A 21114-nucleotide genomic window follows, 5' to 3' on the forward strand; every position below is an offset into this window, starting at 1 on the left:
ATATTAAAATGTATTACAGCACAAAGTGACACTGTTGCTTCAATAAAGGCACACATTGTGCAGCACATTCTGCAGCTCTTAAGCTTTAAACTTGATGCAGCAGATTTAAATATTATAATCAAGAACTATATAGTTCAGGCACTGTCCCATGATGAAGGAGACTATAAATCACTTCAGCTTTTAGACAAATCTAAGTGAGATGCATTTTATGGACCAAAGAACACCACGGAAACATCCAGTACCTCAGTGAGAGCCACAACCAGATGAATTAAGTAAACGACATTCTGTCTCAGATTTTCTGCATCACTGATAAACTGCAGGCTCCTGTGGGGAAACATAAAGCTTTGCAATGCATGTAGCGATACTGTAAACGCCCGACTTTGTTAGAAGCCAGTTATGCAACATTACGGATCAACAAGTCTTATAAAGTGCATAATTAACGTTTTCGGTTCATATGCTGACACTGATCATAGAGTGACACTCCTCAGAGAAACTGTAAAGACACTTTTCAGCTGATTTCAAGATGAAACTCAGAACATAACCTGTTCCCGACCAGTTTAAGTTTGACACATAAGTTACCATGGTGATCCAGCCAAGTCAAAAGAGAGCCCGCTTTGTAGTGCAGGAAACGCTGGCTTTTGTCTTGTTAAGGTACTAATGTCGCTTCGTGGTACACCCCCGGCTGTGTGTTCTGCAATCATGAAACGCCATGAAAGCACAAATGACTGGGCTATTTTAATTAGTACATGATTTTATCAATACTTCTGCTGTCGCAGTGTTTGGGTGTGAGATTTTGTTCGGTGTCTTGGGAGCGTAAGACTCACGTCACATGTGCTTCCATACACTCGCTTTTAATCATGAGGGTCACGATCAAATTTCGCGCTCAACCATTTTCCATGCCATTTTATTTCTGTTGTGTGCGCCGCATAGACTGATGGGCGCCGCACTTCCGGAATTCTGAGTTCTGTGTTCCGCCTTTTTCGTCCGCATCGCGATGCATCTAAGAATAGAACAACCCCCCCACCACCACCACCACCACCACCACCACCACAAATTATAATGAATGGTACAAATGACTGCTACTACCACTACCACAGCTACTTCTGCTTATAATAATTAATAATAAAAATAATAACAGTAACAACATGTATTTGGTGCAGCACCCTTCAAAGAAATAAAATAGGCAGGGCCTAACTAAAGATCATAAAAACATACATAAAAACAAAGGTAATACAACAATAAAAACCACAAGATAATAAGATAAACTGAAGATAGAGAGTAGATCAAAGTTATTGCTTAGTATGTCATAATGTCAACTCATTTAATAAGTCTGCCTTTAAAAGTTACCAACATTTAGCACAAAACTACAGCCTGCTCATTGTGAATAATATGGAAATAAAATGACTGGAAATATATATTTATATGGACAAAACCATTTCGATGAAAAGATTGATGCAGACAGAGAACAGGACAGACTTGGACATTTCTCAATAACTAGAAACCATCCAGCGCAGTGTTTTTAATATAGCTCCAAAGACAGCATGTCTAACAGCTATGAATACAACAATTGATAGCATTCATATGTAAATCTTAGATACTCATGGCTTAATGGTTATGGATATTGGTGAGTGAATCAAAAAACAACTAATGGTATACCAGCAGGGAGAAAGATCAATAACCACGCCATTTATATTTAAAAGGATGTGACATATGTTACCTAAAAGCTGCTTTCAGCCAGTGCAGTTCCACATGCAGCTTACGTCTTTCTGAGATTCCACATCAATAAAATCATTACGTTTGTTTTGAATGACAAGGTATGTGCGTCATGTACCTTCCTTATTTACATACTGTACGCCTGGTGCTTATTTGGAATAATATAAAATATTGAGTCAGAGCTTTAAAAAAAAGCTCAAATCATTTCTTGTCCATTTCTCCCTTGCTTCTACAATTTTGAAAATCTGCGGAACCACAGCCAGTTGATATATGGCTGAAGGAATTAGCAAATTCAAGCAAGGAGGAAGCTCTCCAGTCATTAATTTGACCAGAAAATTGAACTGAATTGTTATTGGTCTAACAGGTTAACTGTATCAATGTGATAACATAGGTGTCTTTTTTTCTCTGTCCTGTTTTTTTCTGTTTGATTTTTTAAAAAAATTGTTTTCTGTTGCTGTTTGTGCATTCCCTGTTCTGGTGGTTTTTTTTCACTGTATTGTTATACTGCTCTATAAAATCAATAAACAGACTAAAAATAGCTAAAAGAAAAAAAAAGCATGGCAAAGATGATAATCTACGTAAACAAAAGATGCGTAGATGCTGACACACATTATAAGACAGATTACAGAGCATGCTACAGCTGATGTCCTCTCCTAACTGAATGAAGCAGCAGCAAGTCTCTGCTCTTTTGCAGTGGCTAATCCTGCGGTGGCCTACTCCTGGCTAAGTGTCTAATCCCATGTGCGGGTGAAGGACCTCTACGTTCATTTAACCATTTAACATTGTAATCAAACACATGCAGTCAATGCACTGTTGCACTGATGACATGAGCTAGATCTTTATAACCGGACTCATGAAAATGCTGGCTGAATGGGTTTCTATTGCAAAAAGGGTCAGCTCCATAAAGGGTGTTGTCATTTTCCAATGCATCAATATCAAAACATTTTCCTATTTGCTGCTGCCAAGTGTACTTTAAACCTGCTCAATCAAGATAACTAGTCGGTTTTATAATTCTGTCCTTAATTGTGAACATATAATTGTGACATTTTATATATGGTCCGGCCTAGGGGTGTGATGCCAACATGCAGAGAAGCCCATTGCTAATGGCAAAAAATATCAATGGATGAAAAGTTAAGATTTCTTAATATCAAAATGTGGAGATACCAGAAAGTAATACATTTTAATGTATGTACTGGGCAATTTGACAAAAAATAATAAAGACTACGTCAAAATACACTATTTATTTATATTGCAGAAACATCAAAGCGAGTCTCATGCCAGTAATTTTTTTTTACAATTTATACTTAATATTCACTTAATACATCCTCACAAGCCAATCAATGGATGAAAATGTAGGAATGAGGAAAAAAATCTTACATTTACAGTACAACACAATTGCTACATTCCACAAGATAATACATTTCAATTAGGGCTGGGCAATAAAAAAAAAAATCATAAAAAAGCAATATTTTGAGGCTACAACAGAATACACAAAATATATTGCAGACATGCTGAAATGAGTCTCATGGACAATTTATATTTGATTTTTGCAATATACTCATTTTATGTATCCCAAGTGGAAAAAAAGTCAGAATTAACTGAGTATATTCGATATATTGCCCGGTCCACTTTTTTTATTATTATGAGATAACAGGTCAAAGTTATGACACTGTAAATCAAATACTACCCAGTAATTTTGGCTTTCAGAGGTCAAAATTTTAATTAACTATGGAAAGTTGGCTTCCATATGCATGCATGAAAAGCACAGCCTCCAATCCCTTTTACAGCAAACGTGCATGAGGCAGTTACAAGTAATGTGGCTCTGATAAAAAAAAATGTCCCCCACCCACCTGTTGTACTGCCATCATCTGATAAAATAGCTATCTACAACATCCTGAGCTATCAGCTACTATCTGTAAATGATTCCCTTCCAAGTGAACATTTAAGATCAACTACTGCAACCTCAGCATTCACTCGACACAGACACACCCTCTCCTCCACTTAAATTGATCCGAGGGTTTACATGAAATGAGGGTGGTTGATGATTGCTGAAATATTGTGTGTGACTCAGTGTGATCCTGGGAGGAGTTAAAGCAAGGTGATAGTCAGGTTGAACCTTTGGATGGAATCACGCATTTATGACAAAGCCCACATAACCAGGGGCTGTTAATGAAGATAAGAAGGATGTAACAGGTGAGGTGCAAAGTACACTACAGTAATGCTGTGCACCACAATTATCTCATTCAGGTAGAGTCATATGCGTCCTTCTGGGCCAGGGGATTTACATGCATACACACATAAATATATGTATAAGCACACACACATACTCATTACTGTATCCATAACTTTTGTTTGGGACTGTGAAGGCAGGTTCCACCCTTATATGGCACCAGATATGGGGAGAAATGCTGCAATAATCAATATTTTTACGTTAATAATTGATTAAACAAATACAAAATGTCTCACCCATAGTGATGAACTCACAGATAAACAATGATCATGTCCGTATCCAGTCTAAAACATCAGATCAGGGAATGTTTTGACTAAACAGAATCTGGAATATGTAGCTTATAGAACCTGATCTGTCAGCTGACACACAGGTGTTTTATTTTCATGCACAGCAACCCCGAACACACCCCTCCTCATCTCTCCTCTACTCAGCTGTCTGCCAGCTGTTTCTCCCCTCTGCTAAGGTCCATGTATGTTAGAGCAGTGGTTAAACCATGTCCGCTGCAAAACACCACATACCATAAACAAAAACACACTATGGGACTCTATTTTTGTTATTTACCAAAGTTATGAGCACTTGTTTCATTTAAGCTCAGTATGAAAGCCTTGCGTTTTGCCTTTAGCCTACAGTGTTTCTCTGCCTTGCTCAGAGAAGAGACAGACAGCAGTGCTGAGTTTACTACAGCCTCAATTACCACTGCAAGTACATGAGCTCCGTGAGCAAAAAGCTAACAAGGCATGTGTATTAACGAGGAGTAATCCACCATAAAGATGTAAGGACAACATAAATAAATACTCAAGGGACTTCAGTTCATTCAGCTCACTCAGGCTGCACCACAGTAACAAGCACTGGACAGCCAGAGACACTCCCTCAAAAAATGCCAAAAAGATTAAAGTGAGGGTTTCTCATTTTATACTTTTGTAAAATAAATGATAAAAATACTGATAATAGGCTAATGCATTGCAGAACTATTTGTTTTTATATCGTCAAGCATAGGCTTTACATTGGATTGATTTGAATAACTTTAAAGACGCATAATTAAAGTGTGCACTGTGCAGCTGTATTATCTACAAAATAGGGAGCAGATCGGAAATCTGTATTGGCAGATACTCAATATTGAATTACATGAATTAGATCAGGGGCAGAAAAAAACATGATTAAGACATCACTCACTATTTTGGTTTGCTCTTACAACACTGTTTCCTGCAAAAGCAGAGAGCTGTTTTGAGCAAAAAAAAAAAAAAAGAAAAAAAGTAGACAATGGTGGCCTGTGAGGTCTTTGAATACATTGAGACATGTGGACGTAAAATTATTTTCATTTTACTATTGATTTGTTCTGTTGTCATTTTTAAAAATTATTTCTTGTCTTATATGGTCACATCTCACCTGATTTATGCTACATTTTCCCCCATGATTTCCTACTGCTCTGTTTCCTCTGTATATGTAATTTTTTTACAAAACATACACAAACATGGATGAAATGAACGCACGGTATGGACTGAAGGCTCCATCCGTGTCTGCATGTGTATCTTATGTTGAGCATAAATGAGCCCTAAGGTGGCCTTCCACCAATTCCCAACATCAGAACTACAACTTATTGTTTAGTCTATAAAATGTCAAAAAAGTGTGCTTGTCACAATTTCCCAGAACCCAAACTGACATCAATTTGCTTCTTCTGTCCAACCAACAGATCAACATCCAAAGACTCTTCATTTACGGTCATAAATGACATGGAAATCTGCAAATTCTCTTATTTAAAGACACTGGTACTGGAAAATGTTTTATAGTTTTGCTTGAAAAATGACTGAAACGACACTGCAGCTCCATACAACATTCATAGGGGAAGTCCAGAAGTTTGACGATATGACAAACACGTTGTTTAAAGTATGCATCTCACAGGTTCAACATGTCTGCATTTAAACAAGTCATGTAAGGTGAGCAGCCTCCATATAATCCATTTACTGCACCATAGGGGGGGGAGAGAATCTGCCTGTGGCACTGCAAGTGACCACAGATTGATTGTCTGTTACTTATACCTTAGTTTTGTCTCTCTGGCAAAATAACCAAAAGAAGAGCCTGAGAACATGTGATAGAGAGACACAGGGCATCGAGGTCTTTACTGCTACCCATCCCCCTAAATCTATCACATCACCAGCAACACACAATAATAATGCATGCATTTGAAGTGAAGTTCTGCTGGTGTCTGATTTTCAGGGTTTCTTTTTTCTCGTCTCTTTTAGAGCGTGCACAGGAAAACCACAGCGTCAGCAGAGCCACGCACAGCACAACAGTGCAGTACCAGCAAGTGCTGTATGATAATGACACACATGGGTTAAGTCCAGCAGAGTCGCTTCACCGTGCTGGTAATAAAACAATTTACAATGTTTGTTGCAAAAGCAACTCACTTGTGAAGGGAAACATCAGAGAAGATTTGTTCCCACACCTCCAACAAGCTCATCTAAAATGTCTCTGTCTCATGCTGAGCTCTGATTATTATTACCTGGGGCATATGTAATGTTTTGGGGGCCTGGGGCCACAGGTACATTGCCTTATTTTCACCCTTTCTGTAACTGGAAATGTTGGCCAGCTGTTGGCAGCTATAGAAATAGGCCAACTCAATTTTTTTTCCTGAGTAAAATGATTAATAGCACAGAAGTTTGACAGAAGTTGAAGTCAGGAGAGGGTGGCCTAAATAATAATAAATCATATGTTTATTACACTCCAACACACCATGGTCACATAAAACTGTCAGTGAACTATGAGGGCAAAAAAGGAACCACAAAGTAAAATGTTCAATTAATTGTAGGGCTGGGGCGACGCATGTTACGTGAATCGATGTATTCATGTAATTGACATTGACGTGTCGCACCGTTTCACACAGCGCGCGTAATAAGAGCGTGAGTAGCGCCGCGCGTGTTGTGTTTTTGTTTCGGCGCTCGTGTATCAAGTTAGCGCGTGCACACTGCTCGCCTGAGCTGCGCTTGTCAGGCGCGTCTGAGCTGCGTGTCAGCTGCAGCACATCTAGAGAAACAGTGCCTCGCCGTTTTTTTTTTCTATACCACTTTAGGCTAGAGTAGTTAAAAGTCTCTCTCTGTCAGAGTTGAGGAAATACAAAGATGTTTGTTTTACCTCAACTTCCGTGCCTACCTTTCAAAACAAAAGCCCTCTTACTGTCTCTGTGGACAGAATGCTATCAGTTGCTGATACAATGCATTTTATTTTGAAACATTTACAGGATGGGGTTGTCAGCTGTGCAGGAGCTTGTATAACTTCATAAATGAGTGGAATATGTGCTTATAAATATGAAAATACAGCACTCATATCAGCAGGCAGCCACATGCCTTAAGGCCCAGTTAAGGCTGGACTATTTTGATGCAAAAATAATGTACTAGTTATAATTATTTCTATGTAGATTCCTTTTACTTGAGTGCAACAAGCTCTTGCATTAATTTTATTATATATTTTATTATTTTACCTCCTTCTCACCCTTTACTCATTCTTTGCAGATTGACAAATTGTTCAAAATGTCTTTTTCCTTTGTTTCTAAAAGAAATCAAATGAATTTTCTCTGGTGTCAGATGTTTTCATACTAACGAAAAGAATCTATAGGGTTAATATTGGTAAATTACTTCTGTAACAGTGACAGCTACCTGGATGTGAAAGTACACCAATAGTCAGCAGTGGCATATGCAACCAAAAAAAAAAAAAAAAAAAAAGCTACAGGTCAACAACAGAGAAGCACCTGCAGCCTGGCGAGAAATCAGCACAAAGAAACCATTTCGGCCGCAGAAACTCGGCTGCAGGCTCAGTGGATGACACTTTGTACAACAGGATGATAACATCTGGTTTGCACTCCGCCATGAGCAGCCACAGAGTGAACGTAGGATTAGCCCACTTTAAGTGCGAAGGTAAAAGAGGCAGCTCTGTTGTAAACATTCCCTAAGCTTGTTGAATATCAGAGGTTAATGGTTTTACAGCTTGCTGTAGTTAAACATCAGATCCTGTGTTCCAACCTGCTGTCACATAACAAGAGCTGAGAGCTGGGAGGACCTTGAACTGAGGGTGAAACTGCATGTGATGTGAAACCTTTATGACTATCACTAAGCAAGGGAAAAAAAAGAAGCTTCATCTCAAACATGTTGTAAATTTACACAAAGTATGGGAAGATTGAACGGAGCCTACATGTGGCTACATGACACTCACAGCCCCTCTTACAGCAGCCTCAATGGCAAAAGTTGAGCAATGGACTTATGCAATGAATGGTTGTTACATTTAGACAAAGATCTGGAACATGACGTTCATCATTTAAAAACTTTAAACTGTTAACTCTTTGAAACTGGAAGCAACATCATTTTTCGCTTTCAGACGCCTAAGTATTTTACCCTTTGAAACCTGATCAAATTGGCTAAATTTCTTTCTGAAATATCAGAAGAAGGAAGTGAGCAATGCAAGCAAAAAGGGAAAAATGGTGGAAGCTATCTAAGCCCCCTCTCACTCCTTAACACTTAAAGGTAACAAGAAAATAGTAAAAATAAAATAATAATAATAATATATATATATATTTTTTAAAAGTAACAGTTAAGCTACTTTTAAAAAGTATTTTTCTTCTGTAACATGACTTACATATATTTTTCAAGACATTTTTCCAGATTTTTTTTTAAAAACGTACCCTTTTTTAAAAAATGCTTTTTTTCCCCCTTTTTTTTGGTCACCTTTTACTGATTTCTTGCAGTTTGAGGGACATTTCTTGCCAAGCTGCTCATTGCCTTTTCCCCATGTTTTTGAAAGAAATCAAACCAATTTGCTTTATTTCAAGAGTTAAATAACTTGCGAAAGGCATCTCAACATAGCACAAAAAACTGAGGTCAATCCAGGTTTCAGTGGGTTAAAGGTGCACAGAGGTTTAGTCTGCCCCTGTACAAAGATTAATCTGTAACACAGCAGAAAGTGCTGATGCACAGGGCCCAGAATTTGGCGTTACTCCCCTGTGTTTAGGTCAAACATTTATGAAGTGATAAAGCATTATTATCTATCACTTGCTGTGGTAATGTAAACACATTTAGGATTTTCAAAAAAATGCTAACACTGTGTAACATACCACAAAGAAGCCAGTCTTTTTCTTGACTCACTTTGTGTTATAAAAACCCCAAACACAGACTCCTGCCACATTAATGTGCTCAATCATCCTCTTGGAAGCTCTAAAACCCATTTCCTTCCTATGAACAACATTTAACTTTGTGTTTATTGCTGGAGGAAATTATTAGTCTCCATTATCAACACAAACTCCACAGAACAGCCACTACATGTAGCATTATGGTTATCATTAACAGGCTGAAATAAAAAACAAACAATAAAGCACTATAGAAACTCGCTACAAGGACAGGAAGTGGTTTCCTCGTCAGTTCCGCCCCAACAGCTCGTCTGCTAACAGAGAGAACCTGCTGTGTGTGTGTTTAATATTTGCGTATTTCTATTGTATGGGTGTGTGGCCACAGAAGAGGCCTCTAATGACAAAATCTTTAACCTGTGAAATGAGTTCATGAATCCTGTTTCAGCCCTCTGATCAAGCATGTAGAATAATGAGGACAGCAAGTAATAATAAGGACTAAACGTAAGCAATAAAGCACAGAAATAATCTTTTTCATAGAGAAAAAACGCATGTCACATTGTTCATTTGTTATTTACGACATCTATTGTGTATCTGTCCGTCCTGGAAGAGGGATTCCTCATCATCCTCTGCTGCTCTTCCTGAGGTTTCTTCCTTTTTTTTCCCCCGTTACAGGGGTTCTTTTTTCGGGGTTTTTTCCTTGGGTGATGTGAGGGTCTACGGGCAGAGGGATGCCGTACACTGTAAAGCCCTCTGAGGCAAACCATGTTTTGTGATAATGGGCTCTATAAATAAATAAAATAAATCGACATTAGGCTCAGAGTGTAACAGGGAAAAAGCCACCCAGCAGGTTTGTGGTTATAACCTGTTAGTTAACTGAAATGGGGCAGGTAGGGGCAGAATTAAGTTCCGTAGCATTAAAAACAGAACAAAAGAATTATTGTAATTCTATTTTTTTTAATTTATTTTTGTTGGTGCGATATGACTGGAGAAAAGAAATATTAGGACTGTGGAATTCAATTTTGTTCAAGAGTTAAAAAACAACAACCTACACCTACCAGAAAACACTGCGCTAAAAAAATAGAAAAAAATGTCCAGACAACTGTATTAAGAATTACTGTAAAATTGTTACAGAAAAAACTGTATACTGTTTCTTTTTTTTTTTTTTTTACATTTTCAGCACTGTTTTAGTGCATTTTCTTGATTTTTTTTCTCATTATTTTGGCGTAATTTTCTTGCAACTTTCTGCCAATTTCTTGCGAATTTTTGGGCCATGTGTTGCCTTAATTGCCGGTTCCCCATGTTTTTAGATGAAATCAAACCAATCTGCTCGGGTTTCAAAGGGTTAAAGAAGTATTAAGTATCAATATAAAGATGGTCCTCACTTAAAACTAGGCCGTCTGAAGAAAGATGCGAACACTGGACTGGAAAAGGAGCTTGATTTTGAAGACTGATTTTGAAAAGCACATTCTGTATGAAGAGCGATACAAGTGTGTGTGATATTAAAGCAGGCCCTAAGGGTTAAATTTGGTGCAGTAAAGCTTAATTTGACACCATAACAGAGTGTAAAAGGAATAGTGACAAAAAATTTCTGTATTAACTGTCAGAATATATTTTTATTTCCCCACACATCCCCTCCTTGTCTCTATGCATTTATTGGTCATGCTGAATTCTCCATTTAGTAACAGCTGTCTGATAAGACATGAAAGCAGGCTGAGTCAAAACTCAAGATATATGACACTTTTTTAATTGCTTGCACTAAATGTAATTATAATCCCTGTCATACCAAAGACCCCGATTAAATCTTGATGGATCTGCAGGCTTTCATCTGACAGCTTAACTTCACGGTCTAATCAGAGCAGAAAGGGGACAACATGATCACAGCAATGATGTCTCAGAGTCTCCTGTCATCTCCGTGTCAGACGCATGTCGCTGGTTAACCTTAAGGGGAAAATGCTGACGACTGAATAAATGGAGACATGTTCTTGACTGCTAAGAATAAAGAACTGTGAGGGAAGCTTGGGCATCCTGCAGGCTGTATTGTACAGATGTTTATTTGGACTATGTCACTAAGAAAACAGAGGGGGCAGTGAGGATCTCAGTTAGATGACGCCAGCAGACCCTTTATGGAGTTTGTTTTGGATGTCGGCCCAAGCAAAGAATCATCTGATGGAAAGTTGCTCCTGCAGGCTATGTCATTAAAATTTGGTCAAAATAAAAAAATCTGCTTGTCTCACTTTTATTCCTAACAAACTCAAATGTTAAAAACTAATTCTCAAACATGTGCATACACTCCACTTATGAGTCATTATAAACACACCTCTGTAAAGACATTTCTCAGGTTGGGAATTGAAAATAGTTTACATATTGTGACTGTTGATGTTAAAAGAGACACAAACAGGGCACAAAACAATCAATGCTATGTAGGAGTGTAACAATCCATCAACCTGGATCAATTAGGGTTGCAGATCATGAGCACTTTCTTAATCTAATATTGGTAAAATTAAAGATCGATGAATCGATTCATCATTATTTGAAAAATAAAACAAGGCTTACTTCAAACAATATAAAATGCTATTTTTCCTCATTCAAAGCTCCAAGCAACATATTGCATATATTTTCCATAGCCTATCAATTAATCACTTGATTTTCACATGTTTGATAAAATTATTAACGACCAAGTGTTTGTCAATTAATTGTTATCATCCCTTGGATCAATCAATACATTGATTCAAAAATCAATGATGCAATTTGATAAAAGGAAAACTGTTGATCCCTATCATCATCATCATCATCTTTAGGATACACCTTTATTTTATATATGTAGCGGCTCCAACATATAAGAGGCACGCCTGTCTATTATTGCGCCATAACTCGCCTATGTGTCCTTGGACGATGTCGGCTAGTGTGGTGGCTGCAATTGAAAAAAAGCTGCTAATGTGTTCAACATCCATCACCATGCTTCCTGGAATGTTATCACCTGAGGAAAAGTCGCACAGCATCACTCAGTGGAAACGCAGTCATCTTGTAATTGTGTTTTATCGACATTTCCAAAATATTGCCTACGTTTCTGCAAATCTGTCACTGAAATCTGCCCAATGTAAGTCTGAAATTCAACCACCCTGGCACCCCCAGATTAGACATGACTTATTTTACAGCATTGAATAAGACTAAATGCACCTTCTTGGTGGTGGTTAGAGCTCTACTGAGCGCATTTTTCCTACCAGAAACAATTGATAAAAGTGTACATGCCATAGTTATCATTACCAGTAGTGATTATGCATAAATTAATCATTTCCACCTACTGTTGTGTATACTGGTGGATGCCTGAGTTTTAGGAGCTTGAACTGTAAAAGACTTAATACACTGAGACAAATATTATACTCCTCAGTTGTGTTTTGTACTGAACTTAACAAGTTACGCATGTGCAGATCAAACCTGTATGTAACCCGTTAGCGTTATACTATAAGGTCAGACAATCTATCAATGGAAAAAACTTAAGCAACTGCAGCTTTATTGAGTAACATGAGAGCAAACTTGATTTACTGCGTTCACTCTTCTTAAATCAATGAAGTGGCAGATAAATTGTTCTTTCGCAGGCTTATATGAGCTGAGAGATAAGAGATGTTGTGAAACACTGGAAAAGAAATCAGTGCTTGGAAAGATGAGAGCTGCCTCAAGGCCTTCAGTCTGAGTCTGAGGTTCAAAGTCTTCAGATACGCTGCAAACAGGGAGTGGGTGCAAGGAGCACACAGGGTGGAAAAAGTCCATGTAAGACAATAGGGCAAGCATACTCTACATCCTCTCCAAACCAATGGATTATCAGAAGTGAAATGGCATCATTTTTTTAATTTAAAATCTCATTAAATCAATCCTCTGAAACCTGGATTGACATCCTTTTTCTTGTGCTGTGTTTAGATGCAAGTATTTAAATTTGAGCAAAATGGCAATATTTCCTTCAAGAACTTGGGAAGAAGGCAAAGAGCAACAAAAGAAAAAAATGAAAGAAATTTGTAAATAGTGCATCAAAATAGCCTGAAAATTAGGGGGAAAAAATAGAAAAGGAGAGTAAAAAACAAACAAGGAAATTACCTGAAAAAATACTTTGAAATGATTTTCAATTTTATTATTATTATTATTACTATCATCATTATTTAAGCACTTTTTTAAGGTTATTTCATTGTTTTGTTTTATGTTTTAGTTTTTTCCTTTGTTTTTTCACGTAATTTTAAGGTAATTTTCTTGTACATTAAAAAAAATAAATAAAAAAAGCTGATTTTGGGGTCATTTCTTTGTCTTTTTCTCATGGTTTTAACAGAAATCAATTAATCAATTTGCTCTGGTTACAAAGGGTTAAATCTTGCCTCAATAGTTTTAACAGTCATTCATTTAGGATCCTATTATTTCATCATTTGTTTGACATTTTCACATCTCCAAGTACAGAACAAATTGCTGTTTAATCCTGTGGCCGGTCCCCTCTTGCCCACACACATTCTCTCACTTCACTGCAGCCCTATTGACAGTGTGTGTTAAGTGAGGGTGTAGGTATTTCAGGGTCAGCATGGCCTCCTTGTTGAGGCGTGAGAGCCCTCTCTCCTTTCCTCCCTGGCCCACAGGCCTTTCTCCCCATGCAAACAGTGTGGACAAAGCCTCTTTCTGCTGCTGGGGATCTCTATGGTGACCGATAGAAGGCCCTCGGTGTGGCGATGGACTGAGTCCCTGAAGGCCAGGATGTTACCATAATATGATGACACGCTCATTCACTTTGTGCTTTTATCTCATTCAAGAAAAAGCAATCTGTAGAGTATTTGATATCCAAGTCCTTGCCAAGGCTACCACCATGAGGACTTTGCTTACTTTAGTTAAAAAAAAAAAGTTTGGTGACTGAGCCCAGGACTGCAATACCAAGTCTAACCAAAGACAATCACGTGAAAGGAACTATTGTTGGAAGCGAAGCCAACAGTGTGCTCAGCAGGGCCAGCTTAACGTCACCACTGGCCAGCCTACTCAAGTGTATCCCACTGAGAGGCTGCTATCAGAGGCCAGCAAAAGACCATCAGTCAGGCTCTGCCAAGTTCCCCATCAGGGAGGAATGGAGCTGGAGGTTTGCAGCATCCCAGCCAGCCAGCCTGGGCTTCTCACTGAGTGGAGGTCACAGTATTATGACAGGGCATGAGCCGCCCACATACAACAAGACAGAGATCTAGACTAGGGGCAGGCGATATGGCCCTAAAACAATGTCATATAAATTGTAATATTGTGTGTATTTTAAGGTTGTTGTTTTTTAATCTTTCTTGACTATTGTTAAGTGTATTTGACTTTCTATAAATAAAATCTAATATTATTAAATATTACTATTATTTTATCACAATATTTCAGGGCATTTTTGCGATATTCTTGGACATGACAAAATAGAGAAAAATATATTCATTTCAAGAATATAAAATTGCAACAAAAAAGTATTATAGTTTTATAGGTCAACATTAATGTTCAGTTTGTCTTCAAATATTAAGTAAAATATTATCTATCACTTCTTTAGTTTGCATACAACAACACTAGGCGGATTTCCATTCAAGATTTGCACAAAACTTCAGGGATATTTTGGAAATGTCGATAAAACACAACTGCAAGATGACTACGTTTCCATTAAGTGATGTTATGAGACTTCTCCTCTAGCGATAACACTGTTAGAAGCATGGTGATAGATGTTCAAAACATCAGCAGTTTTTTTTGTATTGCAGCAACTGCACTTGCCGTCATTACTACAAATTGAAAGCGACATAGGCGTGTTACGGAGCGATAATGGAAAGGCAAGCCCCTTATACGTGGAAGCGGGCTTGTATGAGGGATTTCTGGGAGGTGATGGTCCACAATTAAACAGAGGAACTAAAAAAAAGTCAGTATCAGTTAAAGTGTAGCCTAAGTTATATTTAGAATATTTTCACCTCTTTACCTTGCAGTAAGACGGCCCTCTGACAGATTTGATGCCGTTATATCAAAAACTGCAGACTCCAATGAGAAAAACAGTCATTTTACTCCACTGATCAGTGGAGCTGCTGCTCTACTGCTGCCTCCATCAGCTGTTGTGGAAGGTAAAGAAGAAACAATATTCAAATATGGTGTGCACGAACACTGACACTGGTCATTTTAGGCAGCTAAAGTATGTTTTGCTGCGGCCCGTCCACGGAGGGACATTGCTGAGTTTCCATGCTGGTGTTGTGGGCCTGTACCTTATTTATCAGAGGAGGGGTGCGGCTGGGGTGTGACTTATTTTATATAAAATAAATATAAAATACGACCTTTTCTAGTTGTATGTCCCTCATGAAAGCCAAACTTAAAAACAAAAGTCCATTCTCAGGGCTGTATTTTATTATTGTAAGGACCTGCTCACAACTACAGCCATCAGTAGGGGAATCACTAAAGGCCCTACGATATAATATTATTACAAAACTTAACAATACTATATTATTGGGATTTTTTAACATTTTGCAATATACAGAATATTGGGCTAACATATATTGCAATTTATCACCTTTTTTTAAATGAAAGTTATGTCCCCAAAGGAAAACTTTGTCAACATTTGTTTTATCTAATAAGATAACTTCAATCATTTACACAACAGCAAATTGTGTCAAAGGGCTAAAAAACCTTTTTATTTCATTTTTCTAGCAACTACCACAAGATCAGTTTTAATGAATTAAAAAATTAATTACAATTCTAGGATTTATGGATGTTTCCGGGATTATAGGATGTTTCTAGGATTCTAGGACCTCTGTCAGGGGATGTGGGCGATCCTCCACTGGCACTGTTTTTGATAAACAAGCTTTTTTGATGTAATTTTATGCACTCTGGCACCTTATAAATACTAAGAGAACAAAAACAACTCATTTTATTTTTAATGTGAACTGGAAAATGGCTGGGAGGGACACCCAGCACCCTATCGAGGGCCAGATTTGGCCCGCAGACCTGCTTAGGTGATTTATCAATTAACAGTGACAGTGATGGAATAATCAATAATGAAAATATGTTCCAGCCCTAACTATCTTATAGATATTTAATTATGAGAATTTACAATGTAATCGATTAAAGACATGGAGTCTCCATCAGTGCCTTCAAGTAGCCGACCCTCGACTCCTATTTACTGAGGGGGCCAGGTCTAAAAATAACCAAGTATCCTATTAATTTTGTAAGCCACAAATAAAAACCACTTCCTCCACACGGATAAACACCTCCACCAATAGGCTGTTTTGAATAGCTGTTACCCAACATTTAAATCAGCGCTGAGACTTTGCACAGACTAAACACACTTACATAGCTGACAAATCTCTCCATGTTTAAGACCACTTCAAAAAACAACCTTACAAAATCGTTTCATAACAGAAAACAAAAGCCTGGTCTTTCAAAGAGGCAGGATTATGCAAATCAAACCACAGAAACACATGTCTAAGTAATTAAAATGTGGATGTAGTGGAAAGTCCCAGACAGGGCGTCACACACTTAACATTGTTGCTAATCTAGCTCTTTTTGCGAGTACCATCAACAAAGCTCCTTCAGAAAATCTGAAATTGTAGTGCACCTTCATCCAACACTAAAGTCTAGACGCTGTGGGGCGCGTGAAAGCATTTTAAGCCCTATTTTTATCTCATTACGTCAATTCACATCTCCCAAAATCCTTTCAGTTAATTGCAAGATGAGGAAAAAAAAGATGCAGCGTCTGGCTGACGTGCATCAATGTGACAAAGCCTCTGGTTTGACAAGCCAAACCTGACGGGGAATTCAAGATGAGAAGCACTGACAGGCATTTATCTGACAAAGGCTCTGTGGAGCAGGAATGAGACGAGGCCTGGCATGTTTCACTGTGTCGCGTCACTTCTCTGTCTTAGCTTATAGCCTTTCAGTGGAACTGGAAGTGGCTACTTAATAGGGGATCCATTTCCACCTAACCTTTGCGGTTCAGAGGCAGGGCTGGCCTCAGATCAGATAGGAAGACAGGAGGCACTGCTGTTTTGGCTGATGAATATGACTCTATGGTGAGGCAGACAAAACTTTTGGCATTGAACATTTCTGCAAACCACCTATATTTTATATTTATTCATTATAATGTGGTTTATACATTAAAACTTTGCATCATTTCTTTACGCTTCAGCAACAGTGTGGTTAACATGTGGCTAGGTTTGGATAGAAAAAACACTTTTTGAGGCACTATCCTGGCAAAAACGCAGCATGTCTCAGTAAAAAAAAATAAAAAATTGCACCACTATCCTAGCAGGAACTCAGCGATGTCTCAGTTAAAAACAACCACTTTTTGTGGCAATATCCTAGCAGAAAAGCTGTGATATCTCGGTTAAAAAACAAACAAGAAACTTTTTGTGGCAAAATCTGCACAGGAAGGCAGTGATATCTCAGTTAAAAAACAAACAACAAACCAAACAACAACAACAAAAAACTTCTTGTGGCAATACCCTGTTAGGAATGGAGCAATGTCTCAATAAAAAACAACCACTCATTGTGGCTCTATCCCAGCAATAATGCAGAAGGTCTCAGAAAAACAAACAAAAAGAAAAACTCAAGAATGTCTCAGGAAAAACAACCGCTTTTCATGGGTCTGTCCCAGCTGGAAACTCAGTAATGTTTTGGTTAAAATCAATAAATAAATCAAAAATGTAATTGTCACATTATCCTGGCAGGAAACACAGCAATGTTTCCAGAAATAACAACAACTTTTTGTGGGACTTTGCTAACAGGAGCGCAGCTACTCCTGTGTCCTTACAGGACACACAGTGATGTCTTGGGGAAAAAAACAACTGCTTTTCATGGCACCGTCTCAGCAGGAAACAGAGCAATGGGTCGCTAAATAAAACCCAAATTTGTTGACTAAAAAGCTGTAACCACAGCAATGAGTCATTAAAAATAAAAATAAAAACATTTTTTTCTGTTTGGTGATCTCCAACAGAGCTCTGCAGCTTGGCAGGCCTCTCGCCTAGATGTCTCTTCATCCACCATCCCCTCCGCCTCCCGATGACAAAATCAGCTCATACACAATATCACTTTAGAAACAGTGATATGATATGTATGAAATGTGCAAAAGTAACGTATCTGTGGTTTGCACTTCTGGTGACTGGGCTGTGCAGTAATTCAGGCTGAATTATGTTTTTAAGTACCTGGTAGAACTTAAAGTGTATCTTATGCTGACCCACACACTGACAGGCGGAGCTGAGCAATAGCTTACATACAAGTGATAAAAATATGTCAAATGCCAGAGTTTGTCATTCTGCTCATATCAAGCTATCAATTTAACAGCTCAGGAGGACATAAATAACACTGCAAATCAATGATTAACAATGCTTTATGGCAATGTTGCTTTTTATGATTTTTGCAGCAATGTGATAAATCACTTTTATCCATGAAGTGTTTAACTAGTTGGATTAGCCCACGTAGATATTTCTGTTTCCATAGTTTGTCAACACACTGTTTCCCAGCTGAGAAACTGGTTGTGGGTAAAATAATTGCAGCCGAAGTGATGGAACATAAAAGTAAGAGCACCTTGAGTTGAGGGTATTTTGGTAACACACTGATCCCAATGCCAAGAAGAAATTCCCAGCTATTTTACATTTTGATATTGTAAAGTGATATGAAACAACATTACATGATAGAGGACTTTCTCTATATCGCACACTCATATTCACAAGTCAAGGGGTTAACAGCTGACCTTTTGACCCAAAGTTCTCAAGGTCTGATTTATGAGGGATTCATCAAAGACTAAAAAGGACAGAAACTACTTAAGCATTACAAGGCTTTTACCTCATAATATTTGCTTTATATGTTTGGTGTAGAATAAAACATAACTGAAGATGACATAATCGAAGTTGACAGTACAATTTAGTGAAGTGGGCAGAAACTTAACCTTTTGAACCCTCAGCAGATTGGCTTCTTTCAAAAACACAGGGAAAAAGAAAATTCAAAAACTTAACAAGAAACGACCCAAAAAATAGCAAGATTTAGTAGAAAGTTATAAGAATTATCTGAATATAGCAAAAAAAGAGGTAAAAGAACAAAACAGGAAATGGCCAGAAAAACGTGCTAAAATAATCATTCAAAATTTCAAATATATAATCATAATGATTATAAATATATTGTTTTGATATTTTCTGTAGTTATTTGATGCTAACAAATGTCCAGCAAAATTCAAGAAATAAGTAACTTGGATGAGTTTTTTTAAAGCTAGTAAAAAAAAAAGATTTTAATCTTAAAATAAACTATATTTATGAACATAATAATATATTTAAAATTATTTTACCAATTTAATTTCTTCGGGTCATTTCCTTGATTTTCTTTTTTGTTTGTTTGTTTTTGTTTCGTATATTTTGTTTTTGTTTTTTATGTTTTATGTTTTTACTTCCTTTTTTTTGCTAATTAAGATTATTTACATTTACATTATTTTAAGTTTTGGGTCATGTCTAGTTGCTCATTGTCTCCGCGTGTTTTTGAAAGAAATTAAGCCGATTTGCTCAAGTTTCATAATATGAAATTGTGCAAAAAAAAAAACAAAAAAAAAAGAAAGAAAGAAAAGGGAACGGAGTGCGTTGCTGTGCTTGACTGTACCTTGGTGCTGGAGCTGACGCTCAGTCTCCCCGACCTGTCTGACCTCTCCGAGGCAGCATCCCCGTTCTCTCGCGGGGCAGGGCTGGAGCCCCTCGGGGTGCCGTTGCTCTGTGTGTCCCCGCGGTCTGAGTCGCTGTCCCCGCCGGGCAGGGGAATCCCCTCCTCGACGAACTCTTTCCGGCACTGCAGGCTATGTTTCTTCAGCAGCTCCGACGTTTCGTGGTCCACTACAATGAGCTCCAGAGGCCCGGTGGTGGCTCGTATCCTCGCGACCACTTGCTGGTGGCTCTCGCCTTCCACACTGTCACCATTCACGAAAGCCAGTCGGTCGCCCGCGAGGAGCCCGGCTGCGGAGGCGGGAGTATCGGACTCCACGAGCCGGATAAACTGCCCGGTCTTGCCCTTCTCTCCGTGCAGGTGGAACCCGTAGCCGCTGGTTCCTTTCTCCAGCACACACAGTCTGGGTCGCAGGTTCGACATGTTGTTGCTCTTTTTAACCGACGAAATCTTATCTCCTCACTGTCCGAACAACTTCAAAACCTTAAAGCAGGGAGTCCTACAGTTACCATACACAACCGACACCTGTTGCGCACACGGACTTCGCTCGAGCTCCGCTTCCGCTGAATTGAGTCACAGTAAACTTTCCACCACTAATGTTGCGCTTTCACTCGTACCTCCTGCTTCACAGGTCCTCCCCCACCGACAGCCGTGTTGCAATCTTCTTCTTCAACTCCAATCCGTCGCCGTCCCGTGTTCGGCTGAGTTGCCTGTGTCAAACCTACACAATAAGAGCAGCACGTGTCAGCAGATTTTCAAAATTAAAGCAAAAACTTTTCAGACGTCATCACAGCTGTTCGGATTTCTACGTCTTCTGCAACTGTGAATTTCTATATCTACGCTACATAAATCGGCGATACAGAGAATACACAGAGTGTGTTTTAAAAGCTGGGTACCAATACCACTTACACGCAGTGTCCTTTGAAACCTGCGCAAACTGGCTTGATTTCTGTCAAAAACATGGGGAGAAGGCAAATCGCAAATTAGTAAAAAGTACAACAACAAACAAAAAACAAACAAACAAACAAACAAACAAACGGCAAAGTAAAAAAAACCCAAAACGAACAAAACAAACAAACAAAGAAGAAACGACCCCCAGAAATGAGCAAGAAATTAGTAACAAAAAAATTACTTGAAAATTAGAAGACAAAAAGAAAACGTTACCAACCCAAAACACATACAAAACGGCAAAGTTACAAAACAAACGAATAAAATATTATATATCTATATCCCTGTCACTATCCTATCTAAATAACTAAATCTACTATTTTTGGGACATTCCTTGCCAAATTGCATTTACTCATACTTATTTTCTATATTTTGATATATTGACTTTATACTTCAGTATACTTAGTAGCCTACTTGTGAAAGGCCTCAGAATGCAGCGTAAGAAAACATTTTAACA

The 21114-nt window shown here is 38.2% G+C and overlaps 1 protein-coding gene across 2 annotated transcripts in view; it reads right to left on the reverse strand.

Moving 5' to 3' along the window:
• The window catches only part of nherf1a (NHERF family PDZ scaffold protein 1a), a 35042-nt gene extending 14619 nt beyond the window's left edge, over positions 1-20423 (reverse strand). The window contains exon 1 of one of the 2 annotated variants that reach the window (XM_088069644.1): positions 19653-20423. In XM_088069644.1, coding sequence (XP_087925770.1) covers positions 19653-20132 — 480 coding nt within the window. In that variant the 5' untranslated portion in view covers positions 20133-20423. The remainder of the gene's footprint in view (positions 1-19652) is intronic. The other variant, XM_088069643.1, reaches the window with a different exon arrangement.
• Positions 20424-21114: the final 691 nt, after the last annotated feature.

This window comes from Plectropomus leopardus, chromosome 19, assembly GCF_026936395.1.
Source record: "Plectropomus leopardus strain MGB_pleo_1.0 chromosome 19, ASM2693639v1, whole genome shotgun sequence".
Classification (NCBI taxonomy): Eukaryota; Metazoa; Chordata; class Actinopteri; order Perciformes; family Serranidae; genus Plectropomus; species Plectropomus leopardus.